The following is a 26,996-nucleotide window of genomic DNA, read 5'->3' as shown; positions in this document are numbered from 1 at the left end:
AAACAAATATATTTAGGGGTATAAATGCCTGGGCACTATTTTTCAAAGTTCACAAAAATAATTTTCATTAATTAGGGTAAATAAGAAATAAACATTTAAAAGGATATAATTGTACAAACACTATTCATTTAAAAAACTTGTACTTATTAATAATGGTATGCAAGAAAATACACATTTCGAAAGGTATAATTGGCAACACACTATTCATAACTGTATTATTAGACTTTTTATAAGGCAGGGAAAATGAAAAAAAAAAACAAAAACCGGGTGAACTTACCACGCTACCCTTGTGCTGGGATATAGAGCACAGCAGCGTGCTGAGCTGAGCCAATCTCCATCATAGCGCAGTTGAATTTTCATCCATCCTTGAGTGTATACTATACTGTATAGCAGTAACCACCTAAATTTCAATTTCAATTCCAATTTCAATTTGAGTAGTGAGTACCTAAAAATCAAGCATTCAACAATGGCGAATCAACTCTACGGCCACCAAAAACAATCCTCCAGCATCTACAATTCCTCTTCAAGATCCGCCATTGATGCATACCATCCAGAACAACAACAACAACCATCTTCCCTTCGAACCTCTTCTCGCTACCTCTTCGACCCTCACTCTCTCTCCTCTGACCCTCCTTCCTCCTTCTATCGAACTACTCCTTCCGATTCTCATTCTCTTCGCTACTCCTCCTCTGACCGTCACTCTCTCTCCTCCATTGACAACCTTGGACTCACCTCTGCTGCTTCCAGAATGTACGTTCCTGCTGCTGCTGCCACCTCTTTATGGCCTTCTTTCGACGCTTCTTCTACTCTCAGTAAGCGCCCTTCTGAAGGTTAGCAATCATATCCTGTTAAGATCTTGTCTTCAATTTTGAGCATTGTTTAGGGCTTTACAATTGCGGATTTTAATTGAAATTATTGGACAATATTTAGCTTTGTTCTTCGGAATGCTAACATAGTTCACCTCAAAAATTTACTTGTATTAATGTTATTGTGTTTGTGAAACTATTGCTTAGGTTGAAAGCTTGAAATGATGAATGCCCTTTTTTCAATACCTCTTGCCAATTCGCTGTAAATTTAGTCTTGAAGTAGCTGGAATGCCCCTTTTTAATGTGTATGTGTATATGTAATTACTGGGATTGATGTTGAACATTTTATATATGGAGTAATTCATAGGTTTGACTATCTAATTGCTTATTAGAGCTTTGATGGTGATTTAACTATGTTGAGAACGGTGTTGAGTAGAAGGTTTAGTTCGGGTTTTCGCTGCTTTTATCTCTTTGGTACAATTGGTATAATGTATTTTTGAGTAAATGGTTCTCATTTATTCCCCCCGTCTCAAGTTACTTGCTCTAGCTGACTTTACATGGTCTCCTAAATACATTGAACATGAATACTTTTGATTATGTAACAATATAAAGTATAAATTGTCATAATTTGAAAATAAACGCTGAAATAACTTAGATCGTAAAAGGTCATATGGATTAAATGATTTAGTATGAACATTCTCTTTGGCCTTTGGGAGTTGTGTTTTTCTTGCTGGTTAGTGTGGTCACTAGTTCTTTCTATGAACCTTTTAGGTGTGGAATGATATGTTATGTAAAGGATTGCAGTTTCTTTCTATGGGTTCATCAAGGTTTTCCTTCACTTAGATTGGAAAGATTTACTTTATATGTTTGAAATCTGAACCTTAATGCTAAGATTTGAAGTTTTTGAACCACGTTTCAAGTGGAAAAAAACAAAAATGGTTGCCTGATCTCTAAATCATATGGACCCAAAACCAAGTTCCATAACAAACTGATTAAACTAATAACCACTTAGAATGTTTGTTGCAAAAGAATAAGAATGAGCGTCTTATTTCCCGTAAACAGTTATCAATCCTGACGTGGAGTCTAGCAGCAATAATGAGGCTTATGTAGATGTCTAACAAATTATGATAGCAACTACTTAAGAAAATAGACTGTGTCTTATTCCTACTTCCTGTAAGAAGTCTAAGAACAAAAGCAATTTATGCTAAGTTGGTATTTTACATCCGTGGTTTGTGGTGTTATAAAACCTTCCATCTATGAGTTATATATGGGACTGTAATAGATTGGATGAGTGGAAAGTTGCTGTCTCCTCTTTGGCTCACATCAGATTTATGGCTGAATAACTCCAGGTGTTAGGTTATGTTAAATGGGCTAAGGTACCTATTCATTATACAGGTATGCACTCTGGTCAAAACCCAATTTGAAGAATGCCGCAACAATGTCTTTTTGGGGGGATAACTACATGAAATGATAATTTAATTATGTAGTTAGAATTGGAGAACAAAATTTTGTATGAAAAATTATAAAAAGAGGATTGAGCCTTGGCTATGTTTCTGCCAATTGTCATTTTCTCTTTGCAACATTTATAGATGTTTATATTCAAGGTGAGATATTACAGTGTTTGTTGCTTGCAGATAATATTGTGTTTTAGACTTCTAGGCTTAGTGATAAATTAGAGAGATGGAGGTATACGTTAGAATCTTGAGGCTTTATTCTTATTTAATGTGAAACTAATTACATGGAGTGCCAATTTAATGTCTAGAGGGAGTCAAATGAAGATGTATACAGTGCAATTGTAAGGAATTCCCATCAGTTAGCTCTATAAGTACTTGATTTGGTTCTACACAAGAATAGAGATATTTACCAATATATCAATCACGATAAGTGTGGGTGGCTCAAATCAAGAGTTGCAAGTGGAATATGGTGTGACCGTAGCTCAGCTTTATGATTTTAGGAAAAATCTTTTGGATGACTATTAGTCTAGCATGGGACCATGGGTTGAATGTTGAGTGAAGCACATACATATGTCAGAGATGGATGTACGGGATATAAATCTTAATGTAGATATTCAGTGTAAGGTTTAAGATGTGGATAGGTGGAGTAAGTATGAAAGCACTTATGGAATTCATAGAAGTGAATGGAAGAAGATGATCTTTGTTGGCAACCACCAGAGATAGAATCTTTGGTAGATGTGTTAGCAGATCTCACGCTGAAGATGCTTGAAGGGATTTAAAGGAGGGGAAAAAGGGGCTAACAGATCTTAATGTTGAAGATGCTTGGTGGGAATTAATGAAAATGCAGATATTGTCTCCCTGTTGTATCATTGCTTGATTAAATATGGTATAATCTGATGACATTGGTGAACCAGGTGCTTATTCCATGTCATTGTAGGTGTTGTGTTGTATTGCCACAAAAATGGCAGAAAGTTTGATGTGGGTGTGACATTGCTTATATGTTTTTCCTCAAGCTATTATTAGGCAGATTGACTATATATTAATGCCTCTCTTAGATATGAGTTGGGAAGAAGTCTAAAAATTACTTAGTGAGTTTGCAAAAGTTTCTAGGCTTATGGCGGATGGTGGTTAGGTCCTCTGTTACATGGACTCGGCATTTTCCCCCTCCATATCTGTGTCGACACGACACGACCCTTCACGGGTATGAAATCCGGGTCGGAACCGGCTGTTTACACTCGGACACGGCATTGAAGAAAAAAGAGAAAATTAAGTTCAAGTTCTGCAACTTTCAATGGCTTCTTCCCGACATTTCTATTTTTTTTTCTCTCTTTTTTTTCATGTGCATCTGATAAAATTATCTTAGTTTTTTCTCTCTCCTCTCTCTTGTTCACATAGCAGTAAGTCACTTTAAAACGTTTTTTTTTTAATTTTATATTTTATATGCCTCGTACTCGTACCCGTAACCGGTTCGAAATCCGGACAGAGTCCCCGTGTCCTAATATATAGGTAATGCCATACCGGACACTCGGATCCGTACCCATACCCGACTCTCCTATCCATGTAACATAGGTTAGGTCTTTAAATTGTAATGCTAATATATATTTGTTTTGATGGGAGGTGTGACATGAAAACAAAGATAATCTTTAATAAAGTTGGTTTAATACTATTGCAAATGGTAATGTCACATGTTTGAGTTCTTGTAAATTTGTCCACTGATGAATGTTTTAGCTTGACCTTGCAGTCTTTCAATGAAATTGTTTTTCTTTATTTATTTTTTAACTATCTTGAGCTGTCTCTTAAGATTGCATCTGGAGTTTCTTGTTATGTTTTCTGTTGATGTCCCTTACAATATGTAGTGCTACAGATGAAAGTGTGTTGAAAGTTTTCAAAGGATGATTTCCACCTTAGATTAGAGCTTTTGCAGATAATTTCTAGCTAGAGTTAGAGCTTTTTTATGGTTAAATTTCTCCCCACTTAGCTACAATAAGGGTTGTAAGGACTACTGTAAGGAATAATCCTTTATGATATAGATTATGTTTCACGAGGAGATCATTGAAAACCACTCTTTTTACATTCATTTTGTCATCGTTGTGTAAGACACAAAGGCATGCTCGATTTGTCTCAAACCTATACTTCGTAATGTGCGAGTTGTAGGTTGGAGGAAATACATCTCATTCATTTGGATATAATTGAATAGCAGGATTTTAAAAATCATTCTACCCTTATAATTTATACTTTGAATTTTGAAATGGTGCCAAACTAGACTTTCTATGATAATTGCACTAAACGTCTTTCATGGGGTTACTTTGACTATAGAGATGCTGAATATCTATTGGGTGGTGTCAATGGTTATTCTATTTGTGAGGATTCTGGTCCTTTGGCATGTATATTGGTTCCTTGCCATTTCTTTATATTCCCTTTGTCCTCAAATTATTGTCCTCTTAGCATTGGGCATGCATATTAAGATGGATGGTTCCACATTGCGTGAGGTATAAAGGAAGAGAGTGAGATAGTGTTGGGGCCCTTATCATGGGTTGCATGAATTAAGTGAGATGGATCTTCCATTTAAGGTAAGATGCTAAATGTTTGAAGACCGAACAAAATTCTATGTAGGACAATTATTAGAGAATAGGAGTATATAATATAATAATAAATGAAATATTCTTACTCTGACATAGCGGACAATCTCTCTTTCTCCATCTCTCCTATATTCTGTAATATATGCCTTTTTCTTGTATATATTTAAAATTTTCTTATAATACAATTCTATCTTTTTTTCTATCTTATTAGTTCTTACTTTAAAGCTATTTGAAGTTATATAGTAACACACATATTTGTGGTTTTCTTGTTTATACTCATATTATCTACTAAAGCTCTCTACGATCATCCTGTTCTGGGTGCCCATATGATTGGGCAAAATGAGGCTTGGTTTGCTTCTGATTCTTTGGCCAAGCGCCCTAGATTGGAGAGTGCAAGCAATTTACCAATTTATCCACAAAGACCTGGAGAAAAGGACTGCTCGCACTATATGCTTACTAGAATCTGTAAGTTTGGAGATAATTGCAAGTTTGATCACCCTATCTGGGTTCCTGCAGGTGGAATCCCTGATTGGAAAGAGGTGAATCTTTGATACTTATCAAGTATATTATTTTTACTGTTTATTATAATTTAATACGCTTATTATATTTATATTTATATAATATGTATTAGCATTGTATTATCAGCCTGGCTAAATAATTTTAGAAATAAAATAAGAGGGTGGTAACTTTATGCTTATTATTCAGAACTTTTCAACTATAATTTGTGTAGCTATCTCCTTTTCTCCCAACATTTAGAATTGTGTCAGCCCGTCAAAGACTGGATACATTACATTCTGTTTGCTAAATTATATATTTTGTAACTATAACACAGTACTATACTTTCCTTTTTTTTTTTTTTTTGTTTCTCTAGTGAGCTTATCCCTCTCGATTCAAGCTGTGCTTAGCTGGTTGCAAAATGTTACTTTTGTTACCCAACACTACTTTGGAGCATTGATAAAAATTCGGAGTTCTAGCAATATGATTTTCTCTTACATCTCACAATTATTCCTTTCATTCTCTAAAGTACGAGTATCAATTAGTGGAGGGGCATATTTAAGAACACTATTACTTTCTTTCCTTGAAAAATTGAAATACAACTATCAATTGCGTACTCTAATAAAAAACAAAGGAAATATTATTTCTTTAAAAAGCATATGAAAAAGCTATATGCAAACCTATTTGTGATGCTATAATTTCAAATTATATCATTATAGTTGGTTAATCCATTTTTCTCCGTAAAACCTTTTGTCTGACTGGATGGGAAATTCTTATGTTGCTTAATCTAGAAGTTTTGAGTTGGAGGGCATGAATTCCTGCCAAGCTATGTTTCTATGCTTAGATTGCTGGGTCACATGGCATGTGTTCCTATCTAATTGCTTTAAAGATGGAGTTTTAACCTCACACTGCTGATGCAATGACAATGCTATCCATTTACAATGAGGAAAAAAATGTATCTGACACTGTCTAATATGTTTGACAAAATCCTTGTTCTCTCCCTCACACACACACACACACACACATATGCACACATTTTACCACAGTTACATCTTAATATGCCTATTTCTTCAAGTTATTAGCGCACCTAAACAGGGTGCATCACATTGCTTCAGAGGTTGCCATCTTATTTGGAGGGGGTTGGGGGGAGGGACCGGGGGACTAAGGGTTATGCATTGTTAGCCAGTTTAGGGTTTCTAAGTTTCTGGACAGCGTGACCTCTTTGTTTGTATTTGTTTGTTGCATATGATTGGTTTTCTAATGTGCATCATGGCATATGCAAATATAAGTACTATAACAATGAATATATCTTGAAATCATGATTAGAACACAGACAACATGGATACATTGGGTTGAGTTTTCAAGGCATTGCTGTATTAGATGATAACATCATAGATATTGCTATACATTACTGTTGCAGATTTTCAGTGAAATGATGCAATCATATTCTGATTATCTCGTGGTACCAGAGAACCACTGTAATTAAAAAGAGGAGGTGGAATTATGGCCTTCATTAATGATAGTATAAGTAGTATTGGCTTTTCAGTATGATGGTGCAATCAGCCTATCAGCTTCTGCTTCAAGGATGGACATGACTAAAAATGCGATAAATATAAAGGTGGATTATGACATTCACTAATATTTATGTAGGTTAGCTATTTTGGGATAGTTGAAGTATGATCAGAGGAGACATCATGATTATTTTAAGGATGAGGTCTAAAAGGATCATTTATTACTTTTGTGGTTGATTTGTTGTCAAAGTAATACAAAGGAGGTCATTGAATAACTCCATGCGTCACTTTCATTGAGCAATCTTTATAATATGTCATAGGTTACTAAGCAATGATAAGTTAAGCACGCTTAGGGTTTTGGCTCCTACACATATTTAGGTTACACATTGTGTTTCAACATCGAGAATTTTGCTCATTGTTCATTTGAGAATATAGTTGTGTGACACATATTACAAATATGAACCTAAAAAGTCGTTTTGAGGTATCGGTGGAAGTCCTTCTTTTGGACCGTACCCCTTATGTTGGCAAAAAATTCTGTAGTTCTTGAGTTTAGACCCTCCACACTCTGCACTTGTGTTTTTGCTTCATGTTCCCCTAGGTTGCAGCTGTTTCCTGCTGAGTGTTTTACTTGTTCGATATGCTCCACTATTATTGTTCAGAAGAGCTTAAACTATGGTTTTATTTTCTGAAAAAATGTCTTGCTAATTCCAATTTATTGGGAGCGCATCGATGATCTATGCACATCTAGATCTCCGAAAATGTTTTTGTTGTTTTTTCTAAGCTGCATTTAGTATGAAATTACCTTTAAATACACAGAGTATCATATCACTAGTCCCATTTCTAATATGATGTATTTTTCTTTGAAAACATCTGTAAATGGCAGTTTGAAACTTCGAACCTTTGACAGTAAACCTAACTGTCAATTAATTCCTGCCCATCTATTTTTTTTTTCTCTTTTTTTTAATTGCTAAAATCTATTTTTTCATTATGGGTGCTCTTGGTTAAGTGCCAGTTGTATGTGCGAGGGAGGGAGGAGGGGGAGAACCTAATGTGGACATGCACAATCTTCTTTCTTACCTATTCATGACCCTCACTTTTTGAATTCCTGATTTATAAACAAAATATTTTCTTACTGTATGAAATTTGGGTGATTGGATTCTGGAATTAAACTTTTGTGATCTATGTCAATTGCTTGATGCAGTCTGCCTCAGTTCCTTCTTCTGATTCCCATCCTGAAAGACCTGGAGAACCAGACTGTCCGGTATGTATAAATGTACATTTTCTCTTTAAAATGCCTTTGTGACTTAATTTATGTGCTTCCTTACTCTTGCTTTATTTTCAGTACTTCCTAAAGACTCAAAAATGCAAGTTTGGTCAGATGTGCAAATTTAATCATCCGAAGGATAAACTGGTAGGAGAATAGGCTTACATTGTTTAATTTTGTCAGACTATTACTGTTGGTGCCTAATAGTTAGATTTTTTTTCCCCCAGGATTCATCTAGCTGTAAAACCGACGATCCAGATTTACCTGATAGACCATCTGAGCCTGTTTGTTCGGTGTGTTGCTCAACCATTTTCTGGCCATGACTGTTCTTCTAGTTTTTCTCTTTTATTCTCAATTTTTTTTTTATCTTCTACATAATATGGTGATTTTACATATGTGCTTATGTGAGCAGTTCTACATGAAAACGGGAAAATGTAAATTTGGTACATCATGCAAATTTCATCATCCTAAAGATATTAAAGTCCAATCAGATAAACAAGAAGCTGGTGATGGAGTGCAGACTCATTCGATAGATCAGCATGGTAGTGATGGTACTGCTGGTGATGGAAATATAATCAAACCCACCTCGAATGCTGCATTATCATATAACTCGAAAGGACTGCCCATGCGTCCGGTTAGTCCAAAATGAAAAACTTTGATCTCATTTAAAGATTAGACTATTTATATGTTCATTTGTTTACATTCCAGAAGTATGTTATTAGTCTATTCTTACCATCTGCCTCTAATCAAATTGGGGTTGTAGAGATAAAACAACTTTTAGTCCCTTATGGTATTTGGAGAAAGAGTTTTTAATCGTCCATAAACAAAATTATTTGTCTGCACTCCTTTAGTTCCATGCATAAATTCTTATGTTAACTATCTGAATAACCTTTTGATTTAGCTGGAATAATTCATTCAGTTTATTTATTAAACCAAAGTTCACAGCCCTCCTGAGTAACAATAAGCTGACTAGTCTTTGTCAATAAATGCTATATTATGGGGTATATGAATTTAATTATAATTGTAGAACACCTACATGCTGTTAAATTCAACAAGTATTCTCATTTTCATCATGAGCTGGATCAGGAATTACATGAAGTGATTGTTAGGTGATGAGTGATTTATCAGTAGTTCATGTATGTCCCATATTTTCTTCCTAAAAAAAAGTGAAAGATAGAAATTCTATACTTGGCTTTGTGCCTGTTGACAATGTAATTGGCCCTGGTCTTCTCGTAATATTTCAGTCAGAACTGATGCTTTATAGCCTACTTGTGACAGGATGAAGTCAATTGCCCATTCTACATGAAAACTGGCAGGTGAACATGACAGTGCTGATCTAGGTCCTTTGGCTTCAAATTTTTGGTTATATTACTTACTATATATTTCTAATCTCTCTCAGCTGTAAATATGGGATCACTTGCCGATACAATCATCCTGATAGGAATGGTAATAGTTGTGTTTGCTTTTCTTTTTTCTTTAATTTCATCTATGCTTGAAGATTACATAGCAAGTGCTCAATACTGTGGAATTGCTTCACAGAATTGTTATCTCCCTACTCAGTTATCAATCCCACTGCTGCAATGGTAGGCCATACAGTTTTTCCTTCATTAGCAAACTTTAATGTGGGGCTTGTCAATCCAGCTGCCTCCATTTTCCAAAGTCTTCAACCTCGGCTGGCTCAAACAATGGTAATTTCATTGTGCTTCTTGCAACATAATCTCTGTTGCATATTGAACTAGCATGTTCTTACAACATTGCATGCTTTTCATCAGTATATATTTTCCCTGTGCTACTATACCTGTCTACTTATTTGCTTCCATTCCACAGCACACTCGTTAATGATTTTTTAAATCTTTCATCCTCCCTCTACTTCAGGTGCACCATCTTATGTGGGGAAAAGATAGGGCTTAAAGTCAAATTTTACGATCTGAACCTTTTATCATTGCGTATTACAAATGTTAGGTAAAATATGTGTCATTGGATCGGGGTAATATTGTCTATTTTACTAAACTAGAGAATTCTAACATCTTATTACCTGCCCCCCTGCCTCCCCACCTCTCCCCAAGGTAATAAATTCTAGGGTATAGAGGCCAAATGATCCCATGCCCTTCCCCACTCTCTAATCTAATTTCCGCCAAAAAAAAAACATTGGTTTATAAAGACTTGGTATTAGTAATCCCATTCCCAACCCATAATCCCACATACCAAATGCCCTGTAAGGGGATTCTAAGATATATACCTAGGTTCAGGGCATAGCGAGGTGCCATTTTAGATGCTAAGGAACCCAGGTTGCAGACCTGACCTTGGGGTACAGAGGCATGCAACTTAAGTCAATATTTAACGCTTCTTGGATCAGGCTTATTGACTAAAACAAAAGCCGCAAAAATTATGGGAAACATACAGAAAGAAAAGGGTTCATGGCTCTTAAAACTGAAAGTTCACTGTTTCGTTGGCTGTTTTTCTAAGAATGGCAGCAATAGTATAATTTCCTATTTATAACTACATATACATCACTTTCTTCAACCCCACCCCCCCACAACACACACACTGCAAAAAGATAAATAAATTATATATTCACAATTTGATATGTAGTGGTAGAATGTGTTTTGATTAAAGAATATAGTCCCTAAATTATATCTAAGCAAAACTCGGGTCCTCTTTCAATCAACCACTCAACCTGGAATTCATTAGAATATATCACTGTGTAACTGTTACACTCTCCATCCTCTAAATAAAAATGTTGTTCATTTTATTTTAGCTCTAAAAAGCTTGGCCAGTATATCATGGCTTTATACATTGGAATTCTATGATGTAATGATTGCTTTGAAGGCTATGTGAGTATATATGGAAGCAAGGATGAGAATTTAAAAGGAATGCAAGTGCTTGGTATTTCTGTTGACGGATCAACTTTAGACAGCCATATCTACATTCAAGGCTTGAAGATGAAATTTGGGTCCAAGAGCTTTCCGTCATTAAATCATAAGCCCATATCCAACCTTACACGAGTGAGATATAACTGTTTGAAGTTAATTGGTGAAATTGTTAATCAACTGTGAAAAGTTCAACTTTGCAAAATTTCAACTCCTGAGTGCAAAAATGTGGATGCTAATGCAGATGGTAGAAGAACCTGAAAATCTGCATCTCTTATGTTATGAATTAAAAGGTCATAGCCATTATTCTGTAATCTAAAAGCCCATATTAGACATTTCTTAAGTTAATCTACACTCTAGAGTAGAAGTAGTTGCCTTATAAATGGGAAAGAATCAACTTGTGATGATTGTTTCATGAATGCAATATTTTTAATGTTGCTAAAATGCATCTTTCCTGCTCAAAGTTATGCATATATTTATGCCATGTGATGTGTGCAGTTTATATTGTCATAATGGTAACCTATTTCACTTTCTTTTCTTGTTAGTGTTTCATTCCATTATTTAGTTACCAATGTGTCATATCCTGTCTTATTATTTTATTTTATTTTCTTATAATTCAGTATGGACAGGTTCCAATGATGTACCCTCAGCGGCCTGGCCAGATTGAATGTGATGTAAGTATTAAACAAACTCATATATTTCTTGTTACTTTTGCCTTTTGACCCATCTGTGGGGAGTGATAAAATCTATCTCAGAGCCTTCATAACTTGCTTTTTTCTTCTACCCTAGGGTTGTCAATTTTGCTAAAATTATTTCTTAAATCTGTTATTCCTGATGCTATCTGTTATATTGGTGTACAATATTCTGTTTGGGCCTATTTTAGGGTTGTTTCTGTTTCTATTTAAGGACTACTATATATAAGCTCCCTAGGTTTTAACCTAGCCTATTATGTAATTTGATTTCTTCCTCGAGATCAATAAACATCCTCTCGCTTGCGCTTGAACGTAGCTAGCTCATTTGTCAGTGAACCTTGTATATCCATGTGTTCTTATATGTTCTTCATTAATCTTTCTTGCACCTGCTACAACACAATCAATAGAAGATCCTTTACATCGATTTTGTTTAGACTGCATTGAAACTTGTTAAATTCCTTTTGAGGTCATCACTAGAGCTTTCTTCTTTTTGCTGATGGCGGTGCTAATCTGCCCTCCACCCCTTTCATCTTACTATACGGACTATGTTTAATGTAAATTTCCACTTTGGTTACAATAATTTCACTTTGGTGCCCTATGGATAAATAATTCCACTTTGGTGCCCCAAGCTTGTAAAAGATGTTTCACTATGGTTTTGGTTTGATGATTCTAAATTTCTAATTTGATGCCCTGGGGTTTATTCTTTTATTCACTTTGATACCCTGAAATATTCATTAATGCTCACTTTAGTAACAAAAAATTTCTTTAGTCTTATCTAATTATAAAGGAAAAAAATATTAATCAAATTAAGAAAAAACATTAAAAAAAAAAAAACTTTTAATTTTTATTTTTAATTTTTTTAATTTTTAATTTTTGGTTCTTTTTCAACTTTGGTGCCTTATAACTTGTATTATTGTTGAATTTTCAACATATGTTAGTTATATTCTATAGAAAAGGGGGCTGCCTCTTGTAGCCTATAAATGAAGATAAATTTCTCAAAAAATATACTTTATTTCTTTTATTAAACCATTTGGATTTTTACACTATTCACACTATATTGTTTGACCATATTTTGTGATTTATCCGTAAAGAAAAAACATAGTCATGTAAGATATCAACTTTTTATATTTTTTTTATTAAAGTGTAATTAAAGATATTAATTGTCAAAGCAATACCAATATATTGGCAAGCGTGAAATCACAAATGGTGCAAAAAAAAAAAAAAAAAAAACAAAACTGAAGTATATTTTTTTTTATTTTCTTAACCGAGAATTATTCTCTATTTAAAAAACTTCACATGCTTTCAATTCTTTTTTAAGTAAATAAAATTATGTTTTGTTCATATTATTATTTTACTCAAATTTTAATAGAGAATTAATATTACTAGTTCCTTACAACAAAATCTCTCTTTCCCTTGTCTATTACATAAGTGGATGTAATATTTTTTAAAAAAAAAACAAAAGATGTTTTGCTCATGGCTATTACATTGAGTGGGTGTAATTTAACTCTTAAAAAGGATGAACTAGTTATAAAATTGGAAGAAAAATAAATAATCCTACCTTTCACTGTTCCAAAACAGTCCCACCTATTGATTTTTCCAAAAAATCCCACCTTGGCCCCCCAATCTTCATCTGACAATCCATTACCTGTTGGTGACCGGTTTTCTTAGGTTTTTGCCACGTGTTAGCTTTTAATAGGTCTATTATTTTTTTAATAATTAAAAAACAAAAATAATTAAAAAAAATAAAGCCCCTAGCCCCACCCGTTTACGGCCTAAACGACCACCCCTGCTTCGCTAGCCCGATCTGAACAACCCACCACCTTCCCCTCCCCATCCCAATTCCCGCCAACCCAACCCTCCCTCAAAACCCTAGCAGCCACACCAAAACCCCAACAGACCCCCACCCCCCCGGAAATCGCCACAAACCACTCCTAAAACACCCAACCACAGTTTCCGGGGTGGCTAGGGGAATTTTTGAGGGTGGTTGTTCTGGTTTTCAGGGTAGGTGGGATTTTCAGCTTGCTTGAACTAATTTTCGGGATGGCTAGGGGATTATCGGGGGTGTTTGTTGTGTTTTTAAGGGTGGATGATTGGGTTTCTGGGTGGGTGGGGTTTTCGGTTTGCTTGAACAGTCATTCAGGGTGGCTAGGGGATTTTCGGGGGTGTTTGTGGTGTTTTGGGGGTGGCTAGTGGGGTTTCTGGGATGGGGTGGGGCTGTGGGCTGTTAGGGTGTTCAAGGGTTGCATCTCTGGGGGTGTGGTGGCAGTTCAGGTGCAAGGGGTTTTTGGGTTGCACCGTGGAAGCAAGGTGAGAGGAGAGTGATATATAGAAAAAAAAAAATGGTAACCAGTCAAATGGATCGTTAGAAGAAGATTGGGGGCAAAGGTAAGGATTGTTTTGGGAAAATCAATAGGTGGGATTGTTTTAGGAAGACCAATGAAAGTTGGGATTATTTATTTCCATTTTTCCTATAAAATTTCCCTTATTTAAAACCAAGTAACATTATAATATCTAGAAACTTTTATTGTAATGAAAATAAAAATACTTTTACTTTTATCTTTCATGTTTCTTTGGTAATTTTTACCGCAGGTTTATATTTGGTTTGGTCTAGGGTCTAATGATTTGTGGTTTGCAGCAGCTTCTGATTATGGTCCCTATTTTTTTTCCCTCTTCTATGCAGTTCTATATGAAAACTGGAGAATGTAAATTTGGAGAAAAGTGCAGGTTCCATCATCCTGTAGACAGATCTGCACCCACAAGAAACCAGACCCTGGAACAAAATGTTAAATTTACCCTCGCGGGTCTTCCGAGGAGAGAGGTATGCCTATGTATCTAATTATTGTTGAAAGGGAAACATCTTCACTGTGCCATGTTCTAGAGTTAAATTGTTGGTGTACGATATGTTGCCATGTTTCTGTTTTGCACATTTTTATTTTCAGAGGCATTGAATATAATAACTTGTCAATTTCTTTTGTTGTTTTGGCTTCTGGCATCAAATATTTTGTTGGATTGAAGTATTATTTGAAACCATTTCTGGACTCTTTACGTCTTTAGTCTTTGAATCCAATCTCCTTCATTCTCTTATTGGCCTTACAGCGGGCCAAAGAGCAAGGTTTGGAACCCCAATCCCCCCTTTGAAGGGAGAGGGGTGAACCTTCTGTCTGATTCAATCTCATCTATTGCTGCTTTTGAACCTTCATGTTTAGAAATTCCTGAACGAGAAAGCGGTATGTATGGTAGGCGTATGCGTGGAAAGTAGTCCTGAATGATATCATCAACTGCACCTAGTTATGTTTTCATTTGTGCTCCATGTGCAGATTTAAAGCTTCTTTTATAAAACATAAAAGAAACAAATCTCTCTTTCGGAAAATGTTTGTTGATTATCTTCCGCACTGAATTATTGGTTCAAATGTTTGCTAGTTGCTAAAGTATGTTGTAGTTTGTCCTTTGGCTGTATTCATTTCTGTAGAGCTTGTTCATAACATAATTAAATAAGTTGGTAATGAACTCATATGAACAAGTGTACCTCATTTGTGTTCATTAAAGGAGCTCAAACTTGTTCAAGCTTAGCAATACTCCCTTAGTCCCCTAGACAGTAATCTTAAGATTTTTTTTTTTTTGTGAAATATAATCTTAAGAATTTTATTTAATTAGAGTGTATCTATGTTAACACATGAAATATACATAATTTTATGTATGTTAAAAACAAATAGTGTTTGGGGTAAAAAACCCTATGCCACGTGGCCCAATATAAAGCTGACGTGTCAGCCCCAAAAGGGCCAAATGGGATCCAATCGGATGCTAACACGTGGCACTGTAACCCTAATAGGGGAGCAGATCTTCTTCTACTATAAATAGAGGAAAAAACTCCTCATTTATGGGACACATTCAGAAATACTCATAAATACAAACACAAAAACCGAGCAATATTAATTGCAGAATCTCTCTGAATCAGAGAGAAAACCCATTTACTTTCCGCACTTTTATACATCCGGAGACGTTCTAACTTGATCGTCGGAGGCGGAACTCCACCCAACCGGAGTTTCGTGGTTTTGCAGGTACAGGCGGTCAGCGCGCATTCCCAGAATTGTAACTCTCCCGGGGGATTCCAAAAACCCCAAACATTTGGCGCCGTCTGAGATGGCATCCGATTTTGTACCGCCTGGTGAGGGCAAGCGGCCTACGGCTAAGCCTGAGGTTCATACGGACCAGGATAGTGGTGACGACTATGAGGACAACACCTATGTGGCCCCAGACGGGTCATTTCGATCAAGGCGCACCCGTTCTAAAGAAACAAGGGAACGGGGCGAAGACAAAGCTGGTCCAGCAACCCAGCCGGCAAGCCTGCTGGGCAACCCCAGGCGACGGAGGGCACAACCCCCTTCACCAGAGACGAGCTCCAACAAGGGTCAGTCGGCCAAGAAGCCTTCTCCCTCCGGGAAGAAGCACATCAAAGACAGGGTGCCTACTCCTCACCCTAAACCAAAGGGGACGGATGGGACCTTGATCGACCTCTCCAAACTTCGTTTCCCTGAATTAGGGCAAAGGAAGGCTATCCGGCAAGTTCAGTCAGATGGGTCAAAAAAGACTTACTCTGATGCCCGGATGTTCATCCAGGAGAAGAGAAGTCAATAAATGTCTGAGTCGGCCTCAACGTCGACTACCCAGACAGTTTCCATAATACTTCAATGAAGTATTCGGAGACAAACCGAGAGGGTCAGTCACGTGGCATGTCCGCACGTACTGGCCCTCAGATCATCCAGTCGGCTCCGTATGTGCCCCAACATCTATACATGCCGTATGGTTCACCGTCTGGCGGCATAGCAGGTCCAGCCTATGGACTGGCAGCTCCGGCTGCTAAACCTTGGGGAACAGCCGTCGGCGTTCTCAAGGGAGATAACCAAGGCGGCTCAGCCGGCCAAGGTTAAAAATGTGTTGGTCGGTACCTACGACGGTACCACGAACCCGGAAGACCACTTAATGGCTTACACCAACCTCATGTAGCCGCCTGGTGCCCGATGCTTCCCAACAACATTGAAGGGCATAGCCCAACGATGATTTGGCAATCTGCCAGCCGGGTGCATCAACAATTTTAAGACGCTTGCATACCTGTTTGCGTCCAACTTCTCCATGAACATCCCTGCCAAAAAGACAAGTCTCGACCTAGGGGCTATTCAGCAGGGAGACAAGGAGGGACTACAGTCCTACGTCAGGTGGTTCAATCTGATGAGAATTTAGATCCAGGGGCTGTCTGACGAAGTTGCATACACAGACTTCTTCAAGGGTCTGAAGGACGGGTTGACCTTTAAGTTCGACCTGGTCCGCGAGAGAGTTGCTACCCTCCAAGAGGCGTTGATGGAAGCCGAAGCCTATATACAGGCGACGGAGCTCTGTGCCATCAAGCACTCCTCGGAACCTAGAAGGTCCGACAAGAAAGAGAGCCGGTCTGCTCAGCCGGCCAAAAAAGAAGAGAGCAAGAAAAGAAAAGAAGTCTGGGCGGCGGATCGCTCTGGTTAGCCGTCCCAGAAGAAACAGAGAAAGTTGGAGCCGTACGTCCCCAAGTACGAGTTCAACAAGGACTGCTCCTCCATCCTCATGGAGATCAAAGACCGGTTAACAATTGAAAAACCGGCAGCAATGAAGAGTTCCATCAAGAACCGGGACAAGAGCAAGTACTGTCAGTTCCATGAGGATGTTGGCCATGACACCAATGGTTGCTATAGCTTCAGGCGGCTATTGGACCGTCTGATGAAGGGGCTTTGAATTCATACATGGTGAAGTCCAAGGGTACTCCCAAAACTAACAATGGACAACCGTCGTAGAAGCCGGCTGTGAGCTCTGACACTGATGAAGAGCACATCATTACCATAGCAGGCGGCTTCGCGAGCGGTGGTCCTACCATCCGGGGTACCAAGGACAACATCCGAAAGCTGGACAACTCAGTGGATGAGGGCCAGGTGTCGAAAGATTTCGACACCTTCCCTGAGGTCTTCATCTCTGAGAAGGATCAGGGTATGGTCAGGCGACCTCATAATGACCAAATTGTCATCGAATGCAAGGTTGCCAACCAACGATGGACCGAATCCTCATCGATACCGGGAGCTCGTCTGACTTGATCAGCTATCAGTGCTTGGCAAAGCTCAAGTACAAGCCTAGCAATATGCACAAGGCTTCTCACCCCCTAGTCGGCTTTGGGGAAGGAGTAGTGCATCCGGTGGGGAGGATTGACCTACCCATCCGGCTAGGAGAGAAGGGGGAAGGACGGCACATGGTCGTCAAGTTCTTGGTGGTCGAGGAATTGACCGCCTACAATCTTATTCTGGGCCGTCCAACCCTCAACGAGTCCAAGGCAGTCATCATCCCATCCCTCATGCTGATCAAGTTTGAGAGGGATGATGGGTCAGTGGGTTCCCTGAACGGGTGAAGACGGCTAGGGAGTGTTACGCAGCCGGCCATGGCAAGGAGCCCATTAACCTTGATGACTTCAAGGAAGCCGCGCCTGCTCTTAAAGTAGCCGCCAAAAAGAGAAAAGCAGACCTGGTGGCCGTCAAAAAAGAGAAGCAATAGCAATCACTGATCGGGTGAGGAGTAGGCACCCTGTCCGGTGGTGATAATATTGATATTATTCTAGATGACAGCCGTCCGGAAAGAACCGTAAAAGTGGGGACGGTTGCTTTTGCAAAATGGGTGCCAGGCGTCAGCCCGGATCTTGCTGTCCACAAACTTGTCGTGGATCCAAAAAAGAAGCTGGTTAGGCAAAAGAAAAGGAACCACGGCGAGGAAAGATCTCAGGCGGCAGCCGCCGAGGTCAAGAAGCTACTGGATGCCAGGTTCATTCGGCAATGCTACGGATTGGGTAGCCAATGTTATTCTCGTGAAAAAGCCGAATGGTACTTGGCGGATGTGTGTTGACTACACAGATTTGAACAATGCATGCCCGAAGGATAGCTACCCACTTTCAAAGATCGACAATCTGGTCGACTCTACAGCCGGTCATGCCTTGATGAGCTTCATGGACGCCTACTCAGTCTTTCATCAGATACCCTTGTGGAAAAAAGATCAAGAAAAGGGCGGCATTCGTCACTGATCAAGGGTTATTCTGCTATACGGTGATGCCGTTTGGGTTGAAGAATGCGCCTGCTACCTTCCAACAGATGATTAATACGGTCTTCATTAATCAAATTGGAAGGAATGTAGAGGCGTACATTGATGACATGATAGTCAAATCCAAGCTCCAGACGGATCACCTTGCTAATCTCCGAGAAACCTTCACCACCCTTAGGCGGCACAAGGTCATGCTTAATCCCAAAAAGTGTATCTTTGGTGTTGAGTCTGAGAAGTTTCTCGGATTCTTGATTGATTAAAGGGGAATAGAGGCCAATCTGGAAAAAGTGCAGACGGTGATTGACATGAAGTCACCCGGCACTATCAGAGAAGTCCAAAAACTTAGCGGTTGCCTAGCGGCACTGGGGAGATTCCTCAGCCGGTCAAGTGACAAGTGCCTCTACTTCCAGGCAATCAAGAAGAAGACTAGATTTGAATGGGGGGAGATTGCTGACCCGACATTCCAAAAATTGAAGGAGCACCTTCACTCTTTGCCACGGCTGGTTAGCCCTCTAGCAGGAGAGGTTCGCTACATGTATCTAGCCGTCTCAGATCATGCCCTCAGTGCCGTTTTCCTAGCTGAGAGAGACGGCATACAGCTCCCGGTGTATTTCATTAGCCATGTTCTCCGGAATGCTGAGCTGCGGTACCCCTTGGTTGAAAAATTTGGCCTCGCTCTGTTCATGGCAGTCAAGAAGTTAAAGCCATACTTGGCACATCCGGTGGTGGTCTACACAGACCGACCCCTCAAGCGGCCAATGACAACCTTGGAATCATCCGGCAGAATGCTCAAGTGGGCTATTGAGATGCAAAGTCTGGAAATCTCCTTCGATCCTAGAAAGGCAGTGAAGGGTCAGGTGTTCGCCGACTTCATTGTTGAAATGACAAGGCCGGCACAGCCAGAAAATGTTGATCAGGTTTGGAAGTTATATGTAGACGGGAGCTCTACTATGAACGGATGTGGTGCAGGCGTAATTTGCAAATCTCCGGAAGGAGACAAATATGAATACGCACTACGGTTCAAGTTCCAGGCCTCCAATAACGAGGCGGAGTACGAGGCCCTGCTAGCCGTTGCTGAAGTGTGTTACCCGTGAAAGGGGCAAAGAGGTTCTAGAGGATCTCCACTCGGGTTTTTGTGCATCACATATAGGCGGCAGAACTCTAGCAAGAAGAGCTAGACGGCAGGGTTACTTTTGGCCTACTCTTGAGGCAGACGTAATGGAAATGGTGAAAAAGTGTGACAAGTGCCAAAGATTTGGCCGGCTCATACACCGTCCGGCTACAGACCTCAGCCCGGTTCCATTTGCAAATGGAGCATGGACATCTTAGGTCCATATACGCCTGCCACAGGCGGCGGGCAGAGGTACATCTTGGTGGCTGTAGACTACTTCACCAAATGGGTTGAGGCAGAGGCGGTCAAGGGCATTAAGACAAAGGATGTCATCTCCTTCATTTGGAGAAACATCATCACCCGGTTTGGGGTTCTTATGTCTATGGTCTTTGACAATGACCCTCAGTTTGAAACGCCTACCCTCAAGAGCTGGTTGGGAGATCAAGGGATCTCACATTGCTTTGAATCCGTTGGCCGCCCCCAAGCAAATGACCAAGTTGAAGCCTTCAACAAGCTCATCTCAGACGACATTAAGAAGAAAATTGAAAGGGCTGGCGGTCTATGGGCAGATGAGTTGCCTCACGTCCTATGGGCCATCAGAACAACTGAAAAAGGGGCAACCGGTGAAACCCCTTTTCTCATGACATACGGCACTGAAGCCGTCCTGCCAATTAAACTTTATGAGCCAACACTTTGAGTCATGCTCTGTAATGAAGAGGCTAATTGGGAGGCCATGCGTCTAGCATTGGATTCAATCCCGGAGCGCAGGGGCAATGCCGCCTTGCGTCATGAGGTATACCGTTTGAGAATGACGAGGGCCTACAACAAAAGAGTACACAAACGGCCCCTCAAAGTGGGGGACTTTGTGCTACGAAAAATGGAGGCAACCGGCAGGGCAAATGAGCAAGGGAAGCTAACCCCTAATTGGGAGGGTCCCTACCGGATTTTTGAAGAAGTCAGAGGCGACACCTACCGCCTGGAAACACCAGACGGCAGGCAGCTAGCCAGAACCTGGAATATAGATAACTTTGAAAAAGTATTACTTCTAAGGATTTGTAAATATTTTGTAAATAGAGTATATTAACGAAAGAGTACTTTATTTCAACTATCTTTTGTATAAAATCCCGTTTGTGCAATGCACAACCGGGCAACTTCCAAGTCCCATCTGTGCAATGCACAACCGGGCACCCGTATGCTCTAATTGAGTAGAAGGCTAAATATCGAACTTAGTTTTTCAAAAGGCCAATGGCCAACATATTTTAAACTGCCTGCTCCAACATGAGCAGGCATCCGGCGACGCTCATTTGGGTGGATTCGTCGAAGAGAACATCTCCCTTCCGAGTGGTACATTGTTCTACAGGTCATAAACTCAAACGGCTTTAACCGGTTAGGTTAAAGATAACTAATGGTCGTTCGAATGACCTATCGAAATCAAGATTCACCCGGTTATTGCCCCAAGGCAATACAGGCGGTGAAATAAATCTTGGTCTGCAGCCGGCTTTTGCCAAAAAGCACTACAGCCGGCTACATCTTCCGTAAACAAGGTCAAAACCTTGTCGCTTAATCCGCAATTGGTTAAAATGCATACGTCCGGCCACAGGCCGCCTGCATACCAACCAACGGCATTATCGGATACCCAAGGGGTAATTCACAGCCGGTTAAACGAGTGTTCTAGGTTGGGTTTAGCCGGCACAGCCGGCAGATGCAACAGGAATACTTTTGTTTTAAAAACGGTCAAGGACTGTCTATTTATTCATCCGGATGCTTATGGACGGCTGCCTGCTTAGAGTTGGTAACTATAAGCAAACAACCATCCAGGGACAAGCAGAGCCAATGCATCCGGCATACCGCATGTATCCATTCAAATTGCAACAAAGATATTTCATTCAAGGCAAAATTGCAAAAAATTAAAGCAAACCGACACAGTCGGCATATATATATATAAATTCAAATTCAAATGTCAGCCAGATCCTTGTCCTGGGAAAAGATACAAAAGTACGCGGCACGCAGGCCGGATGAAAGCAGGAGTAAAAAATGATAAGCTACTGCTGCTGCTGCTGTTGCTGCTCTAACGACTGGTCCTGACCGGCAGGAGGGGCTTCTTGAGTTTCCTGGGTTTTGGCTTCTCTAGCCTCACCCGGCGCAGTCTCTTCCGCATGCTCCTCCTCGATGCCGGCCCACTCTTCAAAGGGAGCCGGCTTCTCAGTCTCGAGAACTTGAGCATCAAATACCTCGGTAGTGTATTTGTACTTCAAGTCGAAGAAAGCATAATCAGTATCCGGATGGATCAAAGACCATGCCATTTTCATGCGCTCCTCACAGTCGCGATCGTTCTCGGTAACTAGCCGGTCGTGCTCAGCCGCCAGTTGGTCCTTGTGCTCTTTCTGGGTCTTGGCCAGCTCATCCTTCAGCTGGGTGACCTCAGCCTTCAGCCCGGTGTTCTCCTTGTCAGCGTCCCCCAAGGCTTTAACGTCAGCCTTGAGTTGGTTAACTTGGAGTTCACGGTCGGCAGCCTTTTTGTTGGCTGTATCAGTAGCAGCCGTGAGCTCCCGGATCAGCTCCTCCTGTTTCATCTCCCGGGCTTTAGTTTGGATTTCAAGCATTAAGGATTTATATTGTCAGACATCTATTAATTCGGCTGCCCGTATCTAGGCATCCCTTACCTCCTCTTGCTTCTTCCGCAAGGGGGCTTTCATCCCATCAACCCTCAACATCACCTGCAAAGTCAGCCGGAAAAGAAGTTAGCTTCTCAGTTATATTGCACAAAAGTACCCCAACCAGTGTATTAGCTCAGCAGCAGTGAGTTGATGCAGTCAATGTTGACCTGGTTGATACCCGGTACCGCCTCCTTCTCGGACTGGGTGAGGGTCCTTAACATTCTCTTGGCATAATTTTGCATATCCGGCCAACGGGAAGAGGCATCTGCATCATGAGATTTATTCGTTAAGTACTGGGCATAAGCAGCGCTTATATTCAGCCGGCTGCCTAAAGAATCCCCTGACTGAGAAGCTTGGGACTTGACTCGAACAGGCCCAAGCGGGCGGGGGGGGGGGGGGGGGTCAAAGGTAAGAGTCGTACCTTGGTTTTCAAGCTGAGGGGTGGCACCACCCCCAGCCGCATTGGAGCTGGATGCAACGGCAAGCATCCGGTTAGAGGGAACCTCAGGCTCCCTAGGCCTCAGCCGGCCTTGAGCTCAAGCCCAGATCACGCAGACTTTTGCAGACTTTTGCCTGAAGACGTAGGCCTCTTAGGAGCCGGTTGTTTCCGGCAGAGGCAGAAGCAGGAGCAGGCGGGACCCTCCGCCTTTGTGAAGCAGGCTGGGAAAGTTCCTCCCCCGGTCTCTTCACCATCTGCCTCAAGGAACGAGGAACGTTCTGGCTCCCCGTCTGCAAAAGACAGTATTGCAACCGGTTAGTGTCAAGATGGTTTGCAAGACATACAGACGGTAAAAAGATCAGTCGGTGCTTACCCTATCACCCTTGGCCGCCAGTTGGGCCCTCTTTTTCTCAAGCTGCTCCTTCCGGACTTCAGCAAGTCCGGATCATTCAAACACCATACAGGCGGCATAAGACGCCGGTTAATCAATAAACTTACGTTTGCTCCAAAAGGTGCTAAGACCGCAGGCGGAAAGGAACGCCTCGTCCTTGAACCAGTCCGGATGAGGGACCCAGAACTTAGGGACGATTACTTGTGTCCCATCATCCAGTGGCAGGGTTGTCTTCTTATAAAGGCCCGGCTCCATTATCTGATCCCAAGACCTCCCCGGTATCTTGGGGAGGGCGCATTTCTTTCCCAATAGAGCCGGGATCTTATTGTAACGGCGCAGCCGGTGCTTCACAGCCGGAGAAGGGGAATAGACCATATAGAATTTGCTCTTCCAGCTGGTCCATTTAGATGGCTTCTCCAAAGTCATCATGTACTCCGGATGCGTGGTCAATGTGTACCATGCATTCCAGCCGCCTGGGGCACGGCTAAGATAGTACATGTGCGCAAACGCCTCCCAGCTAGGCGTCACGTCATGCATCTCACATGCGGCTATGTACCCTAAAATGTTCACCCAAGAGTTGGGTGTGAGCTGCCATACGCTAAGGTCGTAACCCCTTAGAATGGCTTTGATTGTGTTGTTGAGGGGGAACCAGAGGCCGACTTTGAATGCCGCCTCATAGCAGCCGAAGTAATTATCGGCGTGTTCCACGTCGTCATCCCAGACGACGGCTGCATCTACAGGTGGAACAACTATCTCCCATCCGGCCCCTACCGGGCGCTTCTTCAAAAATGCCGGGAGTGTTGTATTCAAAGTAACGTCCCGGGCGCTCATGTGCGCCTCTGTTGGGTTAATTGCTGAAGGCTAGTTATATGCCTCCTCATCCTCTTGAGGGGCATCCGGCTCCATTGTCGACTCTGTGGAGTCAGATTGTTGGACGGTTTCTTCACCGTCCGAGCTTCCGGACTCTTCAAGAATCTCATCTCCGGGCATGCTAGGTACGCCCGGGTGGTCAAAAGGAGCATCATCAACTAGAGTTCCGGCTGAATCATCGGACTAGTACTCGGGGTCAACAACCGTTTTCCTTGTCCGAGCCATTCTGTCCTGCACATAAACAGAGACGGTCGGATTCGTAGAAGAATAAGGGTGGTCCAAACACCCCCATACGGCATCCCCAGTCCTAGGTTCAGCCGTATCCGGTGAACGGTTGACAACTGCCCTAGGTTGTAACGTGTGTGTGTGTTGGTGAGTCCATTACTCTAACAACCTATACAGCCGGGTAAAACTCAAAAAGTTGCAAGGGGAAAAGACGGTACCTTGAAGTAGTGAAAAAACTTGCTAGCAGACGGATCTTAGAGTTGTTGCTTGAAGATACCCCACACGGTATCCCTTTGAAGAACAACTGAAGTTTGTAGAAGACTCAACCGTTTTCTCAGAATGTGGCTTGAAGATACCACAGGCGGAAGTGTCCGGCCGTGTATGTTTTGAAAGCTGAAGAAAAAGACAAACAGTGAGACGTTTTTGAAGAAAATCGCTCAAAGATATCTCAGATGGTAGAGGGTCTATTGAATGCAGTTTTTGAAGATTGCTTAGAGATGCGCCAAATTGCTCGAAGATACCCCAGACGGTATAAGACTGGTTGAGGGTCTATTGTACGCAGTTTTTGAAGATTGCTTAAAGATGCCCCATGCGGTATAAGACCGGCTGTGGGTTTATTGTAATCAATTTATGAAGTAAATTGCTCGAAGATACCCCAGAAGGTATAAGACCGGCTGTGGTTCTATTGAAAGTAGTTATAAAGAAAATTGCTCAAAAGTGCCCCAGGCGGCATAAGCATGGTTGTGGGTCTGATGAATGCAGTTGAAGAAAATTGCTCAAAGATGCCCCAGACGGCATAATACCGGCTGTGGGTCTGTTGGATGTAATTTTTAAAGAAGACTGCTTAAAGATGCCCCAGGCGGTAATGGGTCTATTGAATGCAATTTAGGAAAGAAATTGCTTAAAGGTGCCCCAGACGGTATAAGACCGGCTGTGGTTCTACTGAAATCAAGAGGAGAAAATTAACTAAGTCAGACGGTACCTAAGTGAGTTGATCAAAGAAAGCACTCAACCGGTATCCGAACGTATCTGAATCAAAGGAGCTGGTTGAACGCAAGAGCAGCCGGTGTTAGAGCTTTTTTCTCTCAAGGAGATTTTTTGTGAAAATTTGCAAAGTATGGAATGAGAGGAGGAAGCCTCCCATTTATAGGAGGGGGGCAGAAGGCGAACCGTCACCTCCCCCTCCAATTCAAATTCGAAATTCGAATTCAAAAAAAAAAAATGGAGGGAAGGAGACGAACTGTCACCTTCCTAGAATGTGACACGTGTCACAGGTGCCACATGGCAAGCCACTTCACACCTGTGAGGGGCAAATGTTTGGGGTAAAAAACCCTATGCCACGTGGCCCAATATCAAGCTGACACGTGTCAGGCCCAATGGAATCCAATCGAATGCTGACACATGGCACTGTAACCCTAATAGGGGATAGAGGAAAAACTCCTCATTTATGGGACACATTCAGAAATACTTATAAATACAAACACAAAACCGAGCAATATTAATTGCAGAATCTCTCAAATCAGAGAGAAAACCCATTTACTTTCCACACTTTTATACATCCGGAGACGTTCTAACTTGATCGTCAGAGGCGGAACTCCACCCAACTGGAGTTTCGTGGTTTTGCAGGTACAGACAGTCGGCGCGGATTCCCAGAATTGTAACTCTCCCGAGGGATTCCTAAAACCCCGAAACAAATAGTAGAAGTGGAAAATATAAAAAAGTTTTTATTCTTATTACTATCATTACTACTACTACTACTAAATTATTATTATTATTATTATTTTTTTTTTTTTTTGGGTAGATTTAGTCTCTAGAGACTTTTTGAATGTAATGGTTGAGCACTTTATGGGGAAAACTAGCTTACAATCATTATGTCTATACTGCACTATCTTTAGTAGCAAAATTGACAGAGAAAAAATATCGCCTAATGTACAGAAGCTAAACATGGACATATAAAGACTGCTTGTGGTCGAATGTTGATTAATCTTGCCATCTTGAACATTGCTTGTGGTCGTATGACTTGATATAAACACTTTGTATCTGCTTTCGTTGCTAAGTCCACAAATTTGGATCCATTGTTTACAGGGTGTTGAACATTGCCCCTTTTATATGAAAACTGGCACATGTAGCTATGGGGCTAATTGCAAGTTTGACCACCCGCCTCCAGGAGAGGTCATGGCCGTGGCAGGACAGGAAACTTCCACAAAAGCTGAAGAGGAAGAAACCGAGGATGGAGAGAATGTCGCAACAGCTGAATAATAGCGGCATACTGTTAAGATTGTTGTATAAGTTCAGAAAAGCTGTTTATGATTCCTGTTGATTTGTAGTTGTGCGATTATATTTTCTTCATGTTAATTGTCTAATCTATGCATCCTTTTTACTATTTATTTCTCCTTTTTTTAATGGTTCTTTAGAAATTGATAACTCTGCTTAAGTTTGACAGCCATCAAATTTAAATCATTCAGGTGTTCAGTACTTCAGTGGTTATATAATCGCTTGATACTAGTGAAATCTTAGTCCCAAACTGC

The 26,996-nt window shown here is 40.9% G+C and overlaps 1 protein-coding gene across 5 annotated transcripts; it reads left to right on the top strand.

Annotated features, from left to right (window-relative positions):
• Positions 1-26,992, top strand: LOC110738418 (zinc finger CCCH domain-containing protein 37-like). 5 transcript variants are annotated; one of them, XM_021918814.1, is made up of 12 exons: positions 1-830; positions 5,134-5,378; positions 8,047-8,106; positions 8,188-8,256; positions 8,337-8,402; positions 8,522-8,743; positions 9,388-9,425; positions 9,509-9,555; positions 9,649-9,797; positions 11,609-11,653; positions 14,352-14,489; positions 26,554-26,992. In XM_021918814.1, exons 1-12 carry the CDS (start codon positions 467-469, stop codon positions 26,725-26,727), a joined length of 1,617 nt encoding a protein of 538 aa, XP_021774506.1. In that variant the 5' UTR covers positions 1-466; the 3' UTR covers positions 26,728-26,992. The 5 variants fall into 5 exon arrangements, with proteins under 5 accessions (XP_021774506.1, XP_021774508.1, XP_021774505.1 ...); XM_021918816.1 differs by having other exon boundaries at positions 2-830; positions 9,697-9,797; positions 11,600-11,653; XM_021918813.1 differs by having other exon boundaries at positions 2-830; positions 11,600-11,653.
• The last annotated feature ends 4 nt before the right edge of the window (positions 26,993-26,996 follow it).

This window comes from Chenopodium quinoa, unplaced genomic scaffold (assembly GCF_001683475.1).
Source record: "Chenopodium quinoa cultivar QQ74 unplaced genomic scaffold, ASM168347v1, whole genome shotgun sequence".
In the NCBI taxonomy this organism is placed as follows: Eukaryota; Viridiplantae; Streptophyta; class Magnoliopsida; order Caryophyllales; family Amaranthaceae; genus Chenopodium; species Chenopodium quinoa.
Note: the sequence above shows the minus strand (reverse complement) of the source record. Positions and strands in the feature narration are given on the sequence as shown.

Excerpts from the sequence above, each read along its gene's own strand:
- LOC110738418 (XM_021918813.1), top strand. The coding sequence starts at position 467 with ATGGCGAATCAACTCTACGGCCACCAAAAACAATCCTCCAGCATCTAC. Across the intron at positions 9,556-9,648 it reads CAATCATCCTGATAGGAATG|AATTGTTATCTCCCTACTCA; the intron begins GTAATAGTTGTG and ends ATTGCTTCACAG. Across the intron at positions 9,798-11,599 it reads CTCGGCTGGCTCAAACAATG|TATGGACAGGTTCCAATGAT; the intron begins GTAATTTCATTG and ends CTTATAATTCAG.